Source organism: Hippocampus comes, unplaced genomic scaffold (assembly GCF_001891065.2).
Source record: "Hippocampus comes isolate QL1 unplaced genomic scaffold, H_comes_QL1_v1.1 scaffold420, whole genome shotgun sequence".
Classification (NCBI taxonomy): Eukaryota; Metazoa; Chordata; class Actinopteri; order Syngnathiformes; family Syngnathidae; genus Hippocampus; species Hippocampus comes.
The window spans coordinates 847,765-866,743 of record NW_017806163.1 but is presented as its reverse complement, the minus strand read 5'-3'; the positions used below and the strand labels follow the sequence as shown (position 1 = coordinate 866,743).

Below are 18,979 nucleotides of genomic sequence, written 5' to 3'. Positions count from 1 at the left end.
ATATATATATATAGATATTTTTTTTAATATGTTTGAAAAAAATCGGCGATGCACTGAACCTGCGATAAACGAACCACGAAGTAGCGAGGGATCACTGTAATATGTTCAGACACATTTTACAGAGTGCGGAAAAAGTGAAGACACACCGTGCAGACTGGCTGGCGTGGCTGGCCATGTTGATGATGGTAGGCTCTGGCGAAGGGCTGCGAGCTGGAGATGGTGGGCTCTCTGCTTCCTCCATCTCATCCAGCGGCTCCTCTTTTATTTGTATTTGAGGCGCTCCCGCCGTAGCGCTCGGCGATGATCTCAGCCCAGTAGGTGGGAAGGCTGGCTGCCCGCTGGGGACGGGGCCGACTGATGCTGCCGGGGTAGCGGAGGGGAGAGCCTGCGAGGACGCGCTGGATGGATGAGGGGAACTGGTACTCTTTCCAGGGTGAGCGTGCGCCTGAGAAATCACCGGAAGCTGGCCGGAAAGCGTCTGCATGGCCAAAGACTGGGGCATCAGCTGAAGAGGTGGAGGGGGCGCGCCTGGAGGATGCTGATTGGGCAGAGAGTTGAGAGGTTTTAGAGCAGGTGGAGGAGGCAGGTTGGAGGGCATCTGGGGAAAGGTTGGAGCGGGCTGGTGTGGTATCTGCTTGTGGGAAGGTTGAATCGGGGTGGTGGGAGGAGGCTTGATTTGGGGGCCGGAAAGGGGAGGCTGAGGCAGCTGTGACTCCCTAAAGAAGGGTGGGGGTCTCTGGGTTGGTGGCAACTGGGAGGACACCGAGCTGAGAGCAGGTGGCACCTGAAATGCAGACGACAGAGGCGAGTCCTGCCCCACCGGGAGTGGAAGCGGCAGTGCACCACAGAGAGAATGAGGGGTGGGCAGAGGTCGGTTGCTCGGGCCCAAATTGACAGCAGACTCGTCAGCGGCTCGCTGAGGTGGGTCTGGAGATGCAGAGGGCTGACTAGGAGGTGAGCCAGAATTGGGAGTGCTTTGCGGTGGAATGACAGCTGGGCCCTGAGAGGGAGGGGCCTGCGGGACCGCTGTGTCGGCCTGGGCGGCCGGCGGTGCGGCAGGTTTCGGGGGAATCGCGCTCGGTTGGGCAGAAGAGTCGGAGTCGCTCTCGTTGCCCTGCTGAGGGCTGGGAATGCTGGGGGAGGAGCTGCGGTTGTCCTGATCGATGTCTTTGGTGTCGCTGCTGCCATCGTCCTGAGCACTGCGGCTTTCTGAGGAGCTCTCCTCCTCCACCTCGGCCTCCACCTCGGAACGGGAATCCTGCGGCTCCTAGGCACGGCCAAAAACATGTGACAGTGTCACACAACTAACAATTACAGTACTACAAACAGGAGTCAAGGTTTCCACCTGTTTGCTGCTTGTTTCTTACCTGAGTCTTTGGCCTTTTGGGTTTGATTTTTTCAGGCTCGTGAAGCTCCTGAGGAGGACTCTCCCGCACTCGTTTCATTGTCTTTGGTGTGGCTGGCTCTTCTTTCACCTTCTGGAAAACGAGTGGAAGACTCTTATCAGATGTTGAAGGCTGTTCAAATCTGAATCTGATAACTTTGTGACCGTTACAATGTGTCAGTGGTAGCCTTCTGGACAGCAGTCAGGTAGGCAGTCGTACCCATGATTGCGGTTTTGAGTCATGAACCAGGCTGGGAGTTTTTAAAAGCCTCGGGCATGATTCGCGGGTGTTTAGAGTTAACTCGTTGATTCAGATGATTCGGTGAATAGCTCCTTTCGAGTGCCTTTTTGTCATATGCTAATTTTTTGAGATAGGAATTTTGAGGTTTCATGAGCTATGTGCCAAAATCATCAGTATTAAAACAATGAAAGACCTCAAATATTTCAGTTGGTGTGCAATAAATCTAAAATATAAGAAAGTTGAATTTTTATCATTACGATATGGAAAATAATGAACTTTATCACAATATGCAAATTTTTTATTGAGCGACTTGTATATCTGTATGCATGTAGACCAGCAAGGGAGCACAATGTGCTTTGAAGGAGGCAGTAAGCCAGACACTATTGAATTCTTTTGGTATTTTGGGGGAGGGTAAAACATATAAATGACATTTCCATTCCTTTAAGAAAGTTGATTTGAGACATTTTGAGTTACGAGCGTGGTCATGAACCAATTAATATGTATCTCAAGACGCCCACGTATGGATTTCAGTGACATGCTTGACTTTGATTGTTTCAGTCCAAGAGGGTGTTTACCTTGTTATTCTTCTTCGTGGAGTCATTCTTACTGTCTGTGGTAGATGCTCTCATCCCGGTCTGGGAATTCTGGGGCATGTTTTGTTGATCCTCGCTCGTGGGAGAGCCGGTGAGTCTCCTGTGGCCGCTTCTTAAAGATGACAACTGCTGTATGTGCAATGGGGAGGGAAGGAAAAAAAAACAACTCCGGTTACATGACTAAACTAGCAACATTTTTTTACCAACTTCGTCCCACTATCACCTGCATGTAAATGTTAATCAATGTTGACAAAGAGTGTCACGCTTACAGGTGCTCTGCTTCGCCGTGTCCTCATGCCGTGTTTACTGTTCCCCTCCTCTTCCCCTTTCACGGGTTTAAACATGAATGACGCGCCCGAAGACTTCTGTGCCGGCGGCAGACAGCCGTGCTTGTTTTCATACGTGCGGCAGGTTGTACATAGCAAAGGGTTGTATCTCCCTCCTTGGTGCCAATCCTTAGAACCTGTTTTGAAGAAAATACACTCTTAAAAGCTGCAGTTGTAAATAAACGTTCCCAAGATAAGTCATACGCACGTGTTGTACCGCAGTGGCTGCAGCTCTTAACTTCCTGTTCACTATCTTCACTGTCAAGTTCGTCCTCACTGGCTGAACTTGCATCCACTGGAGAGGAGACGCAACAGTATAAGTGAAATTGCAACATAGGGATGAACGGAGAAAGAGAATTACTCACCAGAGTAATTTCGAGACGGGGCGCTCACGGGAGCAGCAGCTGAGCGGGTCTTTGCCTTTCGAGACGACGGCTGCCTGCGTTGTTGTCGATAAGCTCGCGTTCCTGCAGCCTCTGGAGTTTTTTTCCAGTGGTAATAGAATGTGATCAGCTCTCCCTGGTGATGCAAAGGCCATTTTTTAAGGATGGATGCTATATTATTAGTCGAATGGAGTGTGTTAAGAAATTATAGCGTTTTCTTAAAGTGCTCACTTACAGTCTTTTTGCTGGGCAAGAAGTCTTTTCGAATCCGGAAAAAGTTCTTTCCATACTGTCTGAGGCCTTTGATGAAGCGTTTCTAAAAAGTGAGATCATCATATATAAATTATATTATAAATATAATTCGTTTTAAAAAAAAAAGATTATCTGCTACTACCTTCTGCTGTTTAAAAAGTGCTGCTTAAAATTCTAATTTTTATAATTAACTTTGTTTATAGTTTTCACCTTAACGCTTATTTATATAACTTATGTAACAAAATGATAGTGGTACTGATCAGCTGCAACCCACCACATCATCCTCAGACCAGCATTTCTCAATAAGCCTTGGCAGAGGCTTCTTCACCAGACGCTGGAGAGCTTTTGCAGCATCGTAATGACTTGCATGCAACTAGGAGGGAATTGCAGTGTAACGTTAAGTCATCTTTTAATCGTACATGAGGATCATGATAAACACAAGTTGAGCTCTCTACCATGTTAAGAGCGTTGAGCGTCGTATCGTCACGAGAGGCGGCTAAACATCCATCCTCTGTGGATCCTCCATCACACATACCCGCAAACGCCGCCATGCTCCTTAGAAAACAAATACAATACAGACGCTTGTGTCATTTTCGACCCATATGCGACTAGAACAAGATTTTTTTTATCTGTCCCACCTAGGAGAAAATGAATGTTATTATGTTAAAAAAAAAGATTGTTGCCCCTCACATTGGATTGGAATCAAGATTTGCTCTCTACAGAATCAGGATTAATCTCTGTGGAATCAACACTTTTGCTTTGCAGATTCCTGGGGGTACTGATAAAAAAAAAAGTGAAACAGTACTGATATGCACTATTTTGTGCAGGAGTGCACAATTGCTTTGGGAGAACTGCCAGCTGTGCCGTCACAACTGAAAAGATTGAAGTATTTACAGGAAGTAATAACTCCACCATGGGCCTTGGAAGTGCTGAAGTTCACAAGGTAAGTTCATTAGAATTGATCGTGTCAGTGACACTGACCTGGCAGCTCTCAGGTACATGAGAAGGTCGCAGTCATTGACCCCAGGTGTCCACATGAGCTCCTCACTCTCCGTCTGAGAATGGGAAGCTGGTGCAGGCCGAGGCTGCAGCTCAGGAAGCTTTGCCTGCAACACAGCAACCAAACAAAGAATTCAGTAAAAATCTGCTTCCAGACCATGAACTCAATTCTGAATTGTGATGGAAAAATGGTCAAAAATGGTAAGGGTTCTAGAAAAATATTCATTACAACTGACATGCAATGTATGTTTCATCGTGATGTTAAAATTACTTTAAATGAAGTACATTATGCAATATAATGACGTAAGATTTTTCTAATATCTTATCACTCAATAAAGGTTGGGAAACACACACGCGCGCACACACACGCACACAAAAAGGCTCTGTCTGTAAACAGTGCAGCACATCATAAAGTAAATTGTTTAAGTAATGTTTAACGCTCAGGGTATGCCAAAAAAAAAAACGGCCTAAGTCTGCCTTGCCTGATATCGAGTGGCTTCACTGAACTGCCTAAGAGTTGAGAAAGTCAGACAGGTTAGCTATCATGACTCGTGCAAATGATCTCACTTCAAATATAAGTTTAACAGTTTACATTGTTTTGGTGACAAGCAACCTGGTTCCCCTCTGGTTGCATTTAACAAGGTCATAAATCAATAGTGTCGTAGATGAGAGAAGTCACAGATAATACCCACTGACAACATAACTGTGTGGATTTGTCATTTTAGCCTGTGCATGCCAATACATAACCATGTAGATGTATTGTTTATCATTAGATAAATCAAATGCACTCAAACTTGGGATGTCCCACTCACGCTGTCGTATCACACGAGTCAGAATCCGAGTCTTTGGTTTGTCCCACTCACGCTGTCGTATCACACGAGTCAGAATCCGAGTCTTTGGTTTTAAGTATCTGCCGATGCAGAGTCCCGATTTTGATATTTAGGCAATGCATGAAGAAAAAAGAGCGTGTATCAATTGTTTTAAATGAATATAGAAATATAGATAGACATGTATGTGAATCAATTTGTTTGCACTGCAGTTACATAAATCATGAAAGTAGGACATTTAAGTGGAATGATGCACTGGTGATTTCCTCATCTCAAACAATTAATTGAAACAAAAGTTAACAACAATGGTGTGTACACCACAACAAAATGTCAACATCTCAATAGCTCGTCATGTGCCGTTGAGCTTCAATTACAGCTTGACAACGATGTCCCATGCTGTTTACAAGTCGACTTATTGTCTGCTGAGGCATGGCATCCCACTCTTTTTGGAGGGCAGCCCTCAGAGGTCACTGAGGTTCTGGGGTGCAGAGTTTTGAGCCTCTACACGTAGACTCAGCTGATCCAACAGGTTTTCAATAGGATTTAGGTCTGGAGAAAGCACAGGCCATTCCATTTGAGGTGCACCAGTCTCCATTTTAATATCGACTAAGGGCATGCTCTGTTCGATTGCATTTGATTTGTTCAATGCTAAACAATACATTTACATCATTATTTATAGGCTCTTGCAGGCTAAAATGAAGAGTCCACGCAGCTACATCATTGTTGGGTACGTGTATGACTTCTCTCATCTAAAAACAATGCTATTGATTGATTAATTATGCTATTAGTCTATGTTTTTATAAAGTACAATATTATAATGTGCCACTTTCCTTATTAACTCTTTGAGGTTTTTTTTTTGTCCAAAATATTTGATTTTGGTGAAACCAACACAAGTTCTAGTGCTGATTACTAGAAAAAAAAAGGAACATGATAGAAACAAAACTTCTTTGTGATAAAAGAAGAGAATCTACTTTTTCATTTGGTTTCGGTGTTGACGTCGTCAAAAAACAATATTCTGTGAGCCTTGCAATACCAGTCAAAATGCTTTAACATGGCTGGGACTCAACAGGTTCTATTTTCTTTGATGGCTGGCATTGAAAGAGTTTTTAAAAAATGACTCAAGTAATTTTGCTTTTTGGGGTTAGATATTGGAGCAGAATAACAGTATTTCTATTCATTTAAATTGGTAAAGATGTACTAAATCTCAAGGCACCACTGTACAGGGAGTTATTTCCAACACAGCCATAGTTTGTTTACCTGATGACTTGGTCCCACTCTTATCTCGCCTTGAGTGTTGTTCAAACTCCTAGAAGACATGTAAAAATCTTAAAAATAAAATGGAGGGGTGAATGGTAATCAATACGTTTGCTTCCATAAATCCCCCATCATGACAGTGTCATATTGGTGAAGAAGAACACGGAGAAATCAGGGCGCACAGCGTGCGATCGCTGCTCTCAGCTGATTATCTCCTCTTCATCTGCTCAGTCATCTCGTTAAAAAGGCGGCGCCCCGCCCACACGTCGCTTTCAGCCAATGGGAGCCGCCCCCAGCTGACGTTTCCTGACATTAGGCCAGGCGAAAGCTGACGCCAGCGGCCGCGAAGGCCTGTCAATCAATCACGCCAGCACTCGGGCTGTTAATTCTCGCACCACAACTGGAGTCACCATTACAGGAACAGAAGCTTGTTGTGTGCTTCAAAACGCGTCGGCCCTCAGACCTAGTCCGACGGGCACTCCACATTGCTTCTTGATGTTAGCATGCACTTAACATATCATAATAATGTGTATGTGTGTGTGAGGCGACTCGCGTATGTAAATATATACCAACTGCAAATGGCGTTTTAACAGCCGAGGCACCCAACGTATGCGCAAACAACACACAACGCCACACAACGTGGCTGACGTGTGCTAACTGCTCTATGTCGCCATTTGTATCGCATTGTAGCATCAAAAAAACGGCTGGCTAGCAGCTAGGGACCGTGACATTAGCGCCCGAGCTGTTATTTTGGCTAGCTCGTTAGCCACAACTTCGTGACTGCTGACAAGCCGAGCGCTCCGTGCAAAGTGGCCTCTCGCCAATGCAAACCCCGAAGGGAATCCAGTCCACAACAAGACAGAGAATGCAGAGGGGGATTATAAGAAGCAAGTTATTTACCTCCGTGGGCTGAACAGGTCGTCCATGTCGACGGTTGTTCGACTGTAGGTTGTTGACACTACGCAGCTCAGCGGAGCGACAGCCGCGCGCACGAACACACACACACACACACACACACACTTGCACTCACACTAACTATGCCAATCCCCTATTACATGGCTATTCAAAATGGAGGCGCTGTAGCGAAGGGAGGTTTTTTTTTTCTTCTTCTTCTCTCCAGTGCAATGACCTCGGCCCCCACACAGCGCAGCCTTCAAACTTGTCGAGTGTACACAAACTGAGCATGTCGGTGCAGCCTCGCTCGCACCTTAGGACTTGGATATGATGGCAGTGGAAAGCGGTAATACGATGAACAGAGAGTCAACAATCTGAATATGAAATATATCGCTGGTGTCAATTTGCTCAATTTGATTTTTTTTTCCCCACAAATCTATGTTATTGGTCACTCCACACGGTTGGATGTTATTTTGACATCGTAGTAGTAAAATAAAGTGTTAAAATTAGCATACCCTGACGATGCAATCAATATTTATGGTTGAACAAACATGCCGTTTTGGGGTCTCCTTAAAAATGATGATTTTGGAAGTACAAGGATTCCGCCCGACGCCAGCGAAATTTAATAATAATTTTCATTTTTCTTACTGTACAATAAACAATAAACGGGTCACCAACCTCTGGCCCAGAAGTCCTCTTCTAAAAAAATTTTTTTAAAAAGTCACCAGTGACCGGGATGTGATTTTTTTAGCAACATTGTAGCCATGTTGTTTGAAAATGTAAACACCTGAAAAAATGTATTGAAAAGAAGTATCGCATATTTATATTTGTGCATTTCCTATTTTGTGAAATCAGTGTTTGTCATTCTTGTCAAAGTTAATTAACATGTCCAGTGTCTTCGTATATACTGTATAAATATCAATACAACTACAGGTAATATGAGCAAATTTGATATTTCAGAGGTGTGCCCTTCATAATCATTAATTAGAGGCTGGTTTGTTGTTAATTCCTGCATTCCACTGGGGATTAAGTCTTACTATAATAATCCTTTCATTTTATTTTTTTTAAGTTATGTGACGGCAATTCAGCTCAATATCTTGTCAGGATGTGAATAACTTTTCCCTTTTTTGTTTCTCTGACAGTATCAAAATTGAACAATTATCTTAGTAGAGATACGATTTGTAATACAGCTACTTTGGATCTTCTTTCCCTACGCATTGCAGTCTTTGAGTTGATTGGAATGATAGCACAAAAACAGGTGATACCCAATTTTTATCATGATGCATTTTATTATTGATATGGCCCTTTTATTATATTTATTGAAGATAATATAAAATCATGTGTAATGCTACCCTTTATCATTCATAATGATATATTTGTAGTAGAATATTAGGCTTTATTTCAGAAGACAAATAAGGAATGCGAGTACAATGAATGGTGGGTGATGTGTTTGTTTAGGTTACCATAGGAATGAGTTGTACTTCTTTTACGCTTCCTAAAAGTTTAACCGTCATCTCACAAGTACACAATATTATTCAGGCCTGAGGAAAATTGGTTTGATTAAAGTATAGCTTGTTGTTGCCTGCATTTTTGCTTTCATGACACAATAGGTTTTTGATAGGTTCTTTCTTTTTCTCCACGCGCCTACATTGTGGGTGCAGTACAATTAATGCTGCCGTGCCACCAACCCGATTTCCACAATGCACTGGGAACCTCAGCTGATGTGTAAATATAAAATAACCGCAGAAACCCTTTGGCCCGGAATGTAATGCTAATTTGGCTGTGAAAGGGTTTTATATTTAATGTGCATTGCTTCTAAAACAAATTTTTAGTACAAAATTGTTCCGAGATAATTTTGCTTTTTATAATTAGCTTTTTGTACGTATCATCAGGTTTTTCTGGGTATTGAGGACTCAGTTCACGACAAAGTACCAGCATCCATTCCGCAAGCAAATCTTATTTGGAATTAAAATTTACCCACTTTCATTTTGTTACCTTAAAAATGCATCCCTTTATTGTTGAAATCTTTCATTAATGTAACACAAATAATAAGTTAGTCATGGGACACATTAAACACACACACACACGCACACACACACACACACGCACACACACACACACACACACACACACACACACACACACACACACACACACACACACACACATAAAACATTGTGTCATAAAGTCTTTTATTGAGTATATCTGCAAGAGCAGGCATTCTTGTCACTAGTTTATTGTAGCGGTGAAGGAATCTTATTTGACTACAGATGTTTAAAAAAAAATACTCATTTTGATTTTCAGTGCTTCATCTTTGGTTATCATGATTTTTGCATTTCCTAGTTTTGGGCGTAAATTTACTCTGCCAATGGCTGTCTGAAGTTTTTCCCCGCAAAAAATGCTTCGTCTCCCAGCTCCTCTTCAATTCTATAATAAAAAACACATCAAATTATTTTCACACACTGATTATTTGTGCCTTTGAGCAAGACAGAAGCAGCAGAAGTTCAGGCATGCAACACCGGTGAGCTGCGACACCACTTTGACAGCACTCTCCTGTCGGCATGCAGGCCATTTAGTTCTTTGTGGTGTTTGAAGTCAAGTGGTGTTAACGCATGAATGCACGAGGCATTGGATAACATGACATCTCTGAGTGGTGCTCAGCAAAGATATATTGTACAGCAAAGACAACAGTGAATTTCCCCTTGAGCAGTTAGTTACAATACATTCAAATTATTTCATTAAATCCAAAGACAATACAGTACAGTTAAACCAATCTATACCATTTCTAAAATGGGGAAAAATATTCATGAATTGGCAAAATGTTCAGTTAAAGCCCGTTTGTATTTATTGTGTGGGTGTTCTTCAGCTGTAGATGGCACAAAAAAGCTCAAATAAAACATGGCAAATATTCCTGTGTCCAAAATAATTCATACTCTCTACTCAATATATGCCCAGTGTTCTAAATACTGTATGTGATTCAGTGTGCTGTGAGTTCCACTAGTAGTATGTGGGCTCCCTCTAGTGGTACATGAAAGAATCACTGAATTAAATACAAATAACATTTAAATCAAACATATTCTCATATGCTGCTCATAGCTAAGCATGCGGCCTATTTAAATATTATTTTTTAAATCCAGTACAGTGATTTTTGTTGTTTTTTTAACTTTTCATGTATAGTACGTAAGTACATTTAAGTTGTACTTAATTTTTAAATACCATATACTTGCATTTAATCTTCAACTGTTTGTTTAAAGAGTGGAAGTACATTTTCTGTGCAATGCATTTTTAATTGAGTTGCTCAAGTAATTTATTTTCCGATATTTAAATGCAGTGTTAATATTCAAACTCTGCATTGGCAGGGGGCACCCATCACCCCCACAAGGTTACAATAGCTTTTAAAACACATTTTAAGGCTAAAACATCTATCACATTTTTTGATGAATGCTTCGGCTTACTATATTACTGTATTTTCATGTTAGTATGGCAGTACATTGTGAGCAAAGTATTTTTGGAGCTGGTGTTGCATGTAAAACGTTCCACAACAGCTGTTCTAAATAACAGTTGAGTAGAAAGTTCTGGATCAGGCTTGGAGATGGTACAAATGAGTAGCCCATGGGCCTGTTTCGAAAATATCTCACCAGAGATGGGTATTTGTGATTTCCTAGGAATGATGTAGAAGTAATCATTTGAAAATGAGTCAAATAATAACCTGTAGAGAAATGAAGAGTTGCGTGCTGACATTCATTGTTTTTCTACCTTGGTAAATCAATGTTTGTCATAAGTGTGAGGAATCCATAACATGACCAGTGTCTTCACATAAATGATCATTAATTATTAATAATGACATGTCATTTGCATTTTTTTCCCCATTTTAGAAATGGTATAGAATTGGATGGATGGATGGATGTTTCCTTGAGACTCACCTGAGAATCTGATTATATTTGGCCAAACGCTCAGAGCGACAAGGTGCCCCAGTCTTGATCTAAAAGTGTGAAAAAAGTTTTGTGTCGGGCTATTGGGTTTGTTCCTTAAGACAGTATTTTGGAATTTAATTGCTCGTGGTGTCGCTACCTGTCCAGTGCACAGGCCGACCACCAAATCTGCGATGAAGGTGTCCTCGGTCTCTCCAGAGCGATGGCTCACCATCACTCCCCATCCGCTCTCCTGGGCCATCTTGCACCTGAAAGACCAGGAAGATATCATTCATTCCCTCCAGATGATACGGCCTATTAGATTGTTACGTTGCATTACCTAACTGATAAATTACAGCCAAACCGACGTCAACTCACGCTTGCAGAGATTCTGTTACGGTGCCAATTTGGTTGACTTTAAGCAGCAGACAGTTGCAGGCCTTCTCCTCCACTGCCTTGCAGATGCGAGTCGGGTTGGTCACAGTGAGATCGTCTCCGACAACCTGGATGTCAGTGCTGGCGGTGAAGTCGCTCCAAGCGTCCCAGTCGTCTTGGTCAAACGGGTCCTCGATGGACACCACTGTGAAATGAGACATGTTCAGAAATTTTGCGAGGATATTAATAGCAGTTCAGACAAGTCTGGTGATTTTAAACCAGGCGTGGGTAAAGGTTAGTGATCAAGAGTCACATTTGACATGAAATGTATATGAAGACTATTTTTTAATATATTGATCTTAATAATACAATAATATTGAAAAAAAAATACCTATATATATATATGTGTGTGTGTGTGTGTGTGTGTGTGTGTGTGTGTGTGTGTGTGTGTGTGTGCGCGTTAACTATAGAAAAAAATGTGTAATTTACTATTAGGTTTTTTTTTATTTACAATATAACGGTTAATGCCAGTGTTTGTCAAAGTTTACGATCAAGCTAAATATAAAGCAAAGATGTGTTTTAAAAACAAATACACAGCTTTGCCTTTTAAAAAAGGGCTTAGCCTAAACAAACAACGAAACATGCTATAGACGGGCTAGCAACTAGCATCAATGTGGCAGTGTTACAACGCTTTAAGCAACTGATATTTTAACACAAACTAGACAAGTTAAACAAACAATATAAGAATATTTACAGGCAAATATTCTTTATCCCCTGCAATAACTGGCTAATATTACTGCAGCATAATGAGTGACTAGTAATAGTTGTGAAATTCTTTTATTTCATTTTTGTCTGCATGACTGTATTATACTGCTCCCCAGTGGCCAAGTCATGCACACCAGAATGAGCCGCAATGGAATAATCATGATGCACAAAATGTTTACATATTTCGTTACATACTATTTAATTATGTTACTACTAAACAATGTTTTGTTGTTTTTTGTCGGGGGTCGGCTGGAATGGCTGAATGATATTTCCATTCATTCTGGAATGGGGAAAAATGATTTGTGATATTGAGTCATTTCAACAAATTGCTCATACAATTACTCCACATATGAATCACTTTTGCCAAGTCATCATCTGTCGAATGATTCGCCTTGGTTATGAGCAACAACAAAGCTGCTTTCTGACACGGCAATCAATCATTTTTGGACAAATAAGCACCAACTACTCCCAAAAACATGTGTGCTCTTGAATAGTGTGTAAACAAACATCGTGTTCAGAGGAGGTGACCTGGATAATCCTTCACAAAGCTCTTGTAGAGGTCAGCCAGCTTATCAGGAGTGATGTAGCGAGACGGATCGTTGGGAGACTTGAAGTCCAGGTCGTATTTTCCTTCCCGGTAGAATTCAGAGGCTGCCACGTCCATGCCAATCACAACCTCGTCTGTGTAACCAGCTTTGGTAATGGCCTCCTTGATCAACTCCAATGCTGCGGTGTCAAACAATGCATTCAAATATGAAGAAAAAGGACAGGATATGATGAAAGAGGCTATAGGTAACATTGAGTCGAGTGCAGTTACCTTCCTGGTTCTCCAGGATGTTTGGAGCAAAGCCACCTTCATCGCCCACATTGGTGGCATCTTGGCCGTACTTTTTCTTGATGACATTTTTGAGATTGTGGTAGACCTCGGCTCCAATGCGCATGGCGTCCCTGAAAGTGCTGGCGCCAACCGGAAGGATCATGAACTCCTGCATGGCAAGCTTATTGCCTGCATGGGAGCCGCCATTGATCACATTGAAGGCCTGGTGGCGGTGACAAATAAAGGCGGTATAAAGCAACAACTTCATAAAAATACACCATATTTCCTCCTAAAGTGGACGACGGCAAGAAGTAGCTCGCGTCTCTCCAAGTGGCTGATTCCCAACCACTGTGCTGTGAGAGGTCATCAGGTGTGCCTTGAGAAATTATTACATTTCACTCCATCTGTCCCAGAATGATTCAGTATTTTTCATCTCTCTATGCCAGTGACATATAGTGACAGACAGAACAACCTCAAAGCTCTTCCACTAGTTGACAGGAAATACAATTAACACGTGTATCCACAATGCAATTCATTCATTCCAAAAAAAGGCATGTCTCCTTTGAACTTGGTTAGTTTTAACACCTCTGATTTAAAATTTGACCTCTTTCGAGCGAGAATATTATGAGACTATGAAATGATACGAGATATGTTCCCTGGGACAGCCTGTATTTGAGATAAGGTGTTCTTGGGGTAGCAAGATTGTTTGCCAATTCTGCAGCGTGGCTCGGTATCAGTCAAGAGTAAAGGTAATTCGGACAATTACACCACCGACTGATTAATTATTTCCTGAGGAGAAAAAAAGAAGCATACATTTGAGGTACACTGTTGATTTATTCAAATGGAAGACATGGGGTGATTCATTGGGGCACAGTGTCCATTACTGCACGGGTCGCTTTTTGGGGAAATACTGTTGTGAGAAAAATGCGCAGCACAAAGTCTCACCGGCACAGGCAAGATGACCTTGGGGTTTCCTGCAAGGTCAGCAATGTGACGATATAGAGGGACTCCTTTCTCCGCTGCACCTGCCTTGCAAACAGCCAGCGACACACCCAGAATAGCGTTGGCACCGTATTTTGCTGATGGACATAAAGAAGAAACAGTTAAAAAACAAAACACAACAAAAAAAATAACAAAACACAAACTCTGACAGTAAATGAGGAAACATTACAGACATGTCAATTGGAATTCTATATCTATCGCATTCGAGTGGATGTTTTTCAGCGAAAAGAAACAAGCTCTGTAGTCGACCAGGAATTCCTCATGTGACCTCAGTCTAACTACACGGGTGCTTAAGGCCATACTGAACGAAAAATAAAAGGTCATTAAAAATAAATAAATAAACGTTTATAAGATGCGACAATAACGACTGCCACCTACATTTGTTCTCTGTGCCGTCCAGGTCGATCATCAGCTGGTCGATTTTGTCTTGCTCGACCACAGTTACATCCTGAAAAGGAGTGAATGAGGAAGGCGTCAATACCAAGCCAGTATGGTGACAATGAGAAGTTAATTAAGCAAGCAAATTCAGTGAATGAACGATGAATTTCTTACTTGGCCAACAAGTGCAGGTGCAATCGATGAGTTGATGTGCTCGACTGCCTGTGAGACACCTGTGGTAACAAAGTGAATACTGTATCAAATCTTTGCAAAGAATACAGTCAAATAATCAGCATAACATTCACCAGTGATATTTGTGCATGACACCAACTGGAACTTTTGTGTGCTGTGAAAATTTACTGTTTTTGTATTCAGTAAAGATTTCAATGCATTAAAAGGTACACCTTATCAATAATATGTTTTATTGATAGTTTAACTTTTTTTTTTTTTATATGGGCAGGACTGTGTGGTAGTAGGAATCACATCTGCCACAAAGTCAGGAGATCTGGGTTGGAATCTCTGATAGCTAGAACATCTCAATGTGGAGTTTGCGTGGCCCAAAAATGTGAATGTGAGTTACAATGGCCGTTTGTCTTTATTTGACCTCCAAATGACTGGTGACCAGTGCAGGTTGGGCAGAATGTACCCCGCCTCTCACCCAAAGTCAGTTGGATAGGCTCTAGTTACGTGATCAAGTGGTCTAGAAAATACAGTAAATGAGTGGATAGTTTTCATATGTGCTCATAATATTGCATGCAGTCATAGTTCAGAAGCATTAAAAAAACATGAAAAGCTTTGATGGGTGATTACGGAGAATATACAGAGAAAAGACAACATTCAAACAGTATAACTTCCCTTCACATCTAATATTTCAGAGCCGGAAAAGCTTATTACTACTATTAGCACTGAGTTCCTAGGCCAAGGTGATAAGAGAGAAAGACAACACTGAAAGGAGAATCTCTCTTTGTCGGTAGCGAATTAGTTGTAAATTAATACAGACTAATGTTTAACAATACTCTAAGACTCTTTGCCATATGGCCCCATGAGGCTCTGGAGTTATTCTTACCTCTTCTTTGACGACAACAAATATGCTCAAAAGGCAAGTCTTATACCCCTGTGATACTTGTTTCAGAAATCCCTTTGGCATCAGAAAACATATTTTTCCATGATAGAACTAAAGAGCACAAACCTTTGCCAAGATAGCGTGACTTGTCGTTATCCCGCAGCTCCAACGCTTCATAGATTCCAGTGGATGCACCGCTTGGTACAGCTGCCCTGAATAAGCCTAAGAATGCCACAGAAAACGAACTATTAAGTTATAACCCTCAGCAAAAATCACACCTTTCAGTCCACTTACCTTTAGCAGTGCAAAGGTCAACCTCCACTGTGGGGTTCCCACGGGAGTCAAAGATCTCCCTGGCATGAATTTTGAGAATGGACATAATGGAGCACTTTGAAATAGACGAGAAAGAGGAATGAGTTATATTTATATATATATAATCTAGCTCTATCTCTTAACATGGACCTACACACTGAGCCACGTGCCAAGCAGAAGCACAATAACTACATCAAATTCTATTTATTTTCTGAGAAGATATATCAGACTCACCTCTTTTATTTACGCCTTCCTATATGTGAGGCTTCCACGAAAAAAATACCTTGACCTGGCTTCAAGTTTAGCATGCTGCACCTTTCTTTATTGGATTAGATGTCCTCATCTGATTAGTCACATGACAGTTCAAGTGCACCAGTACAGTAGCTGCATCTGCCTCAGTAAACGTATGCGGGACAGTACTGTAGTTGAAAACCTCAACTGTCGTGGACTAAAAGTGGAGCCTTAAATTATAGTAAGGAAGTCAAGAGATGCGTACGGCTGTGGATCGTACTCCCATTTAATAGTAGACACACGGCATTGCAGAAATTAATAAAGTGTATTGCAATGATCACAAATCAGTGAAAAATCGTTGCACATTAATTTCGAATGTAAACAACAAAGATCATTATTATTTTTATTTTTTTTTGTAGTCCTTAAAACACATTTTAAACTCCAGCAAACCTGCCTTCATGAGTTGCTTATTTATATAAATAAAGGAATATCATCTTACAAGCATCTCAAACATATCACCAATGACTTCATGCCTGGGGATAGTCGCATATCTTTGCGCAGTCAGTACAAATCCCGCTGTGTTACATCAAACGAAAGTAACGTAATAATAAATATATATAGATAAATGTCTATAATTTTGTAAACTTTCTTTCGTTGTGAACTTGATGTTATGCCATTTAGTCTGTGTCCCCACGGGGGTCGCTATTGTCGAGTGACGTCTTTTGAAACGCGTCGATGAAGTCGAGGGTAGAGGGCTGCACTATTTTTCCCCTTCGACTTGGACCCACAGTTTGAGAGGCTTTCCAGTACAATGTTCTTGCTCAGGGTCACGTACTTATATATTATTACTGATGAAGTCTGACTTAACATTTTCCATGTAGCATACGTCGAATTGTCCAATAAGGGACTGGACTTCATGCTTGAAGTCGACTGATGGCGGAAATGACGTAATCACGGAAGCGGAAACACTCAGAGAGTGTTTGAATGAGCGTGCGTCGCTTGTTGTTCAACTGAGTGTGGTTAAAATTGTGTGTGTGTGTTTTTTTTTTTAATAGCTTGGATAATACTGTATAATGTCAGGTATACCTCCGGACACATGGCAACCTCCCACTGTTTCACTGGAGACGACGTATGTTTTTACGATACATTTACGACAACGCGCTCGTTTGCAGCAGTCTGTGCTGTGTTCTGTACTACTGCTTTCTATTTATTTACATTGTATATCTACCCTTTACGTCTCAAGTGTTTATTTGTAACCGTTTAGGTTTGTTAAGCCTTGCATAAACATTAATTTAACTCATACATGCTAAAATTACATTACACTGCAGGATGGGGACAATTGTGTTGGAACTGTACTGGAGACATGCACCCAAGACCTGCAAAAACTTTGCTGAACTGGCTAGAAGAGGATACTACAATAACACAAAGTTCCATAGGATAATACAGAACTTCATGGTGCAAGGTGGAGACCCTACAGGCACAGGTTGGTTCATCTGTCTTTCAATGTATCTAGGACCTGGCCATGGACAAATGCTCAAGTCACGAAACGTCCTGACGATTTAATTAAAGCTGATAATAACTTTATTCATGGATGTCTTGATATATATTTTTCAGGTCGTGGTGGTGCCTCCATATTTGGGAAACAATTTGAAGATGAACTCCACCCAGAACTGAAATTCACTGGTAAGTAGCACTTAAGTCAGAAATGAGGTATGAATAAATGATTATAAATTCCGTCACTGTTCCAAAAATATAATAAGATACATTCATGACTTTAGAGTAACTGTGGTCTTTAATGAGCTGCATGTTATGTTCTTTCAATTGGAATTTGTTGAGCACTTCGTCACTATTTTCTAACGTTAAAAACAGCTGAAGCATACTAATTAGGTTTTTGTGACAAAATGGAATTAATATCAATTAGTGTGTTGCGGCATACACGTACAGCTTTAGTTTAACACACAATTGCTCAATCTGCAAACACAAGTGGAAGATGTGGTGAACCGATGCCGTTTTGCAAGACTAACAATTGAAATTCTAAAGAGTGTTGAAATTAACATCCTCAGTTAAGGTTGCACTGTCTGTGTACTCTGACACCAAAAATTAGAGCTTTACATCTTTTTTTTTTTCTTTTTTCGTTAGGTGCTGGTATAATAGCTATGGCCAATGCAGGACCAGATTCGAATGGAAGTCAGTTTTTCCTCACCCTCAGACCCACTCAGTGGCTGGATGGAAAGCACAGCATTTTTGGAAGAGTGCACCAGGGGATGGGAGTGCTGAACCGGATTGGGCTGGTGGAAACCAAAGGGCAAGATCGACCTGTTGATGATGTAAAGATTATCTCAGCTTCTGTGTCCAACTAATTTTTGTCAATGCATACTTTTTAAAGGCTTGCCTGTTTTCAAGTAATTTTTTTGTATTTGTTGAAATAAAATTGACAGATGTAAACATTTTTAATATCTATTGCTTTTAAACAGACTTAATTTACAAACAAAATATATTTGTTTCTTTTTTTGGACACACATCACAAACTACCTCTTGTACTATACACACCCGACATTTGGAACCTTTTTACCATTAATAGTGAGGCAGGAGTATCAATTGTAAGGACACCGCTAAAACTACAAAAAAAAAAAAAATCTGTAATCATCACAAAGTCCAATTGAATCACACTTGGAGGACATGAATCAGTCCAGTAAGTAAGCAATGAATTGTGAATCAATTTCCCAACTGGTGAGCACCAGACGGCCGCATGTTCTTGTTGCCTATGTACCTGTTGAGTGCAGTACCTTTTAGCCATTATCAGACCATAAGCTGCTGCAGTGGTCCCTCTTGCTTCCTTCTGGTACATGTCAATTGTGTGACTGGAGTGGGTTGGTACTGCCTGAATGAAGGAGGCAATTCTTTACATGAATACAAACGAATGACTCTGGAACATAATGGATTCTCATGCAACGCACTGTAGGTTAGGCTAA

At 41.2% G+C, this 18,979-nt stretch overlaps 3 protein-coding genes across 3 annotated transcripts; 1 reads left to right on the top strand and 2 right to left on the bottom strand.

Annotated features, from left to right (window-relative positions):
• Positions 1–120: 120 nt before the first annotated feature.
• On the bottom strand, positions 121–7,445 carry LOC109531433 (arginine-glutamic acid dipeptide repeats protein-like; the record flags this gene model as incomplete). The annotated part of the gene is made up of 12 exons (XM_019895718.1): positions 7,160–7,445; positions 6,263–6,311; positions 4,161–4,285; positions 3,635–3,734; positions 3,454–3,552; positions 3,163–3,243; positions 2,910–3,063; positions 2,753–2,839; positions 2,488–2,681; positions 2,201–2,347; positions 1,368–1,478; positions 121–1,267 (listed from the first exon to the last, which is right to left on the bottom strand). Coding segments are annotated over exons 1-12 (2,320 nt in total), but the record flags the coding sequence as incomplete, so codon positions are not given.
• A 1,885-nt stretch (positions 7,446–9,330) lies between these two features.
• On the bottom strand, positions 9,331–16,371 carry eno1b (enolase 1b, (alpha)). The gene is made up of 12 exons (XM_019895763.1): positions 16,011–16,371; positions 15,759–15,852; positions 15,591–15,686; positions 14,576–14,634; positions 14,402–14,471; positions 13,967–14,100; positions 13,022–13,244; positions 12,733–12,930; positions 11,443–11,644; positions 11,225–11,333; positions 11,077–11,135; positions 9,331–9,580 (listed from the first exon to the last, which is right to left on the bottom strand). Exons 2-12 carry the CDS (start codon positions 15,841–15,843, stop codon positions 9,511–9,513), a joined length of 1,305 nt encoding a protein of 434 aa, XP_019751322.1. The 5' UTR covers positions 15,844–15,852; positions 16,011–16,371; the 3' UTR covers positions 9,331–9,510.
• A 367-nt stretch (positions 16,372–16,738) lies between these two features.
• On the top strand, positions 16,739–18,457 carry ppil1 (peptidylprolyl isomerase (cyclophilin)-like 1). Its single transcript, XM_019895765.1, has 4 exons — positions 16,739–17,136; positions 17,336–17,490; positions 17,622–17,690; positions 18,147–18,457. Exons 1-4 carry the CDS (start codon positions 17,081–17,083, stop codon positions 18,365–18,367), a joined length of 501 nt encoding a protein of 166 aa, XP_019751324.1. The 5' UTR covers positions 16,739–17,080; the 3' UTR covers positions 18,368–18,457.
• The last annotated feature ends 522 nt before the right edge of the window (positions 18,458–18,979 follow it).

Coding starts and splice junctions, on each gene's coding strand:
- ppil1 (XM_019895765.1), top strand. CDS start 17,081: ATGTCAGGTATACCTCCGGACACATGGCAACCTCCCACTGTTTCACTG. Junction 17,137..17,335: donor ACTGTTTCACTGGAGACGAC/GTATGTTTTTAC, acceptor ATTACACTGCAG/GATGGGGACAATTGTGTTGG. Junction 17,491..17,621: donor TGGAGACCCTACAGGCACAG/GTTGGTTCATCT, acceptor TATATTTTTCAG/GTCGTGGTGGTGCCTCCATA.
- eno1b (XM_019895763.1), bottom strand. CDS start 15,843: ATGTCCATTCTCAAAATTCATGCCAGGGAGATCTTTGACTCCCGTGGG. Junction 14,101..14,401: donor GGACGGCACAGAGAACAAAT/GTAGGTGGCAGT, acceptor TATGTCCATCAG/CAAAATACGGTGCCAACGCT. Junction 13,245..13,966: donor AGGTCATCTTGCCTGTGCCG/GTGAGACTTTGT, acceptor CACCGCCACCAG/GCCTTCAATGTGATCAATGG.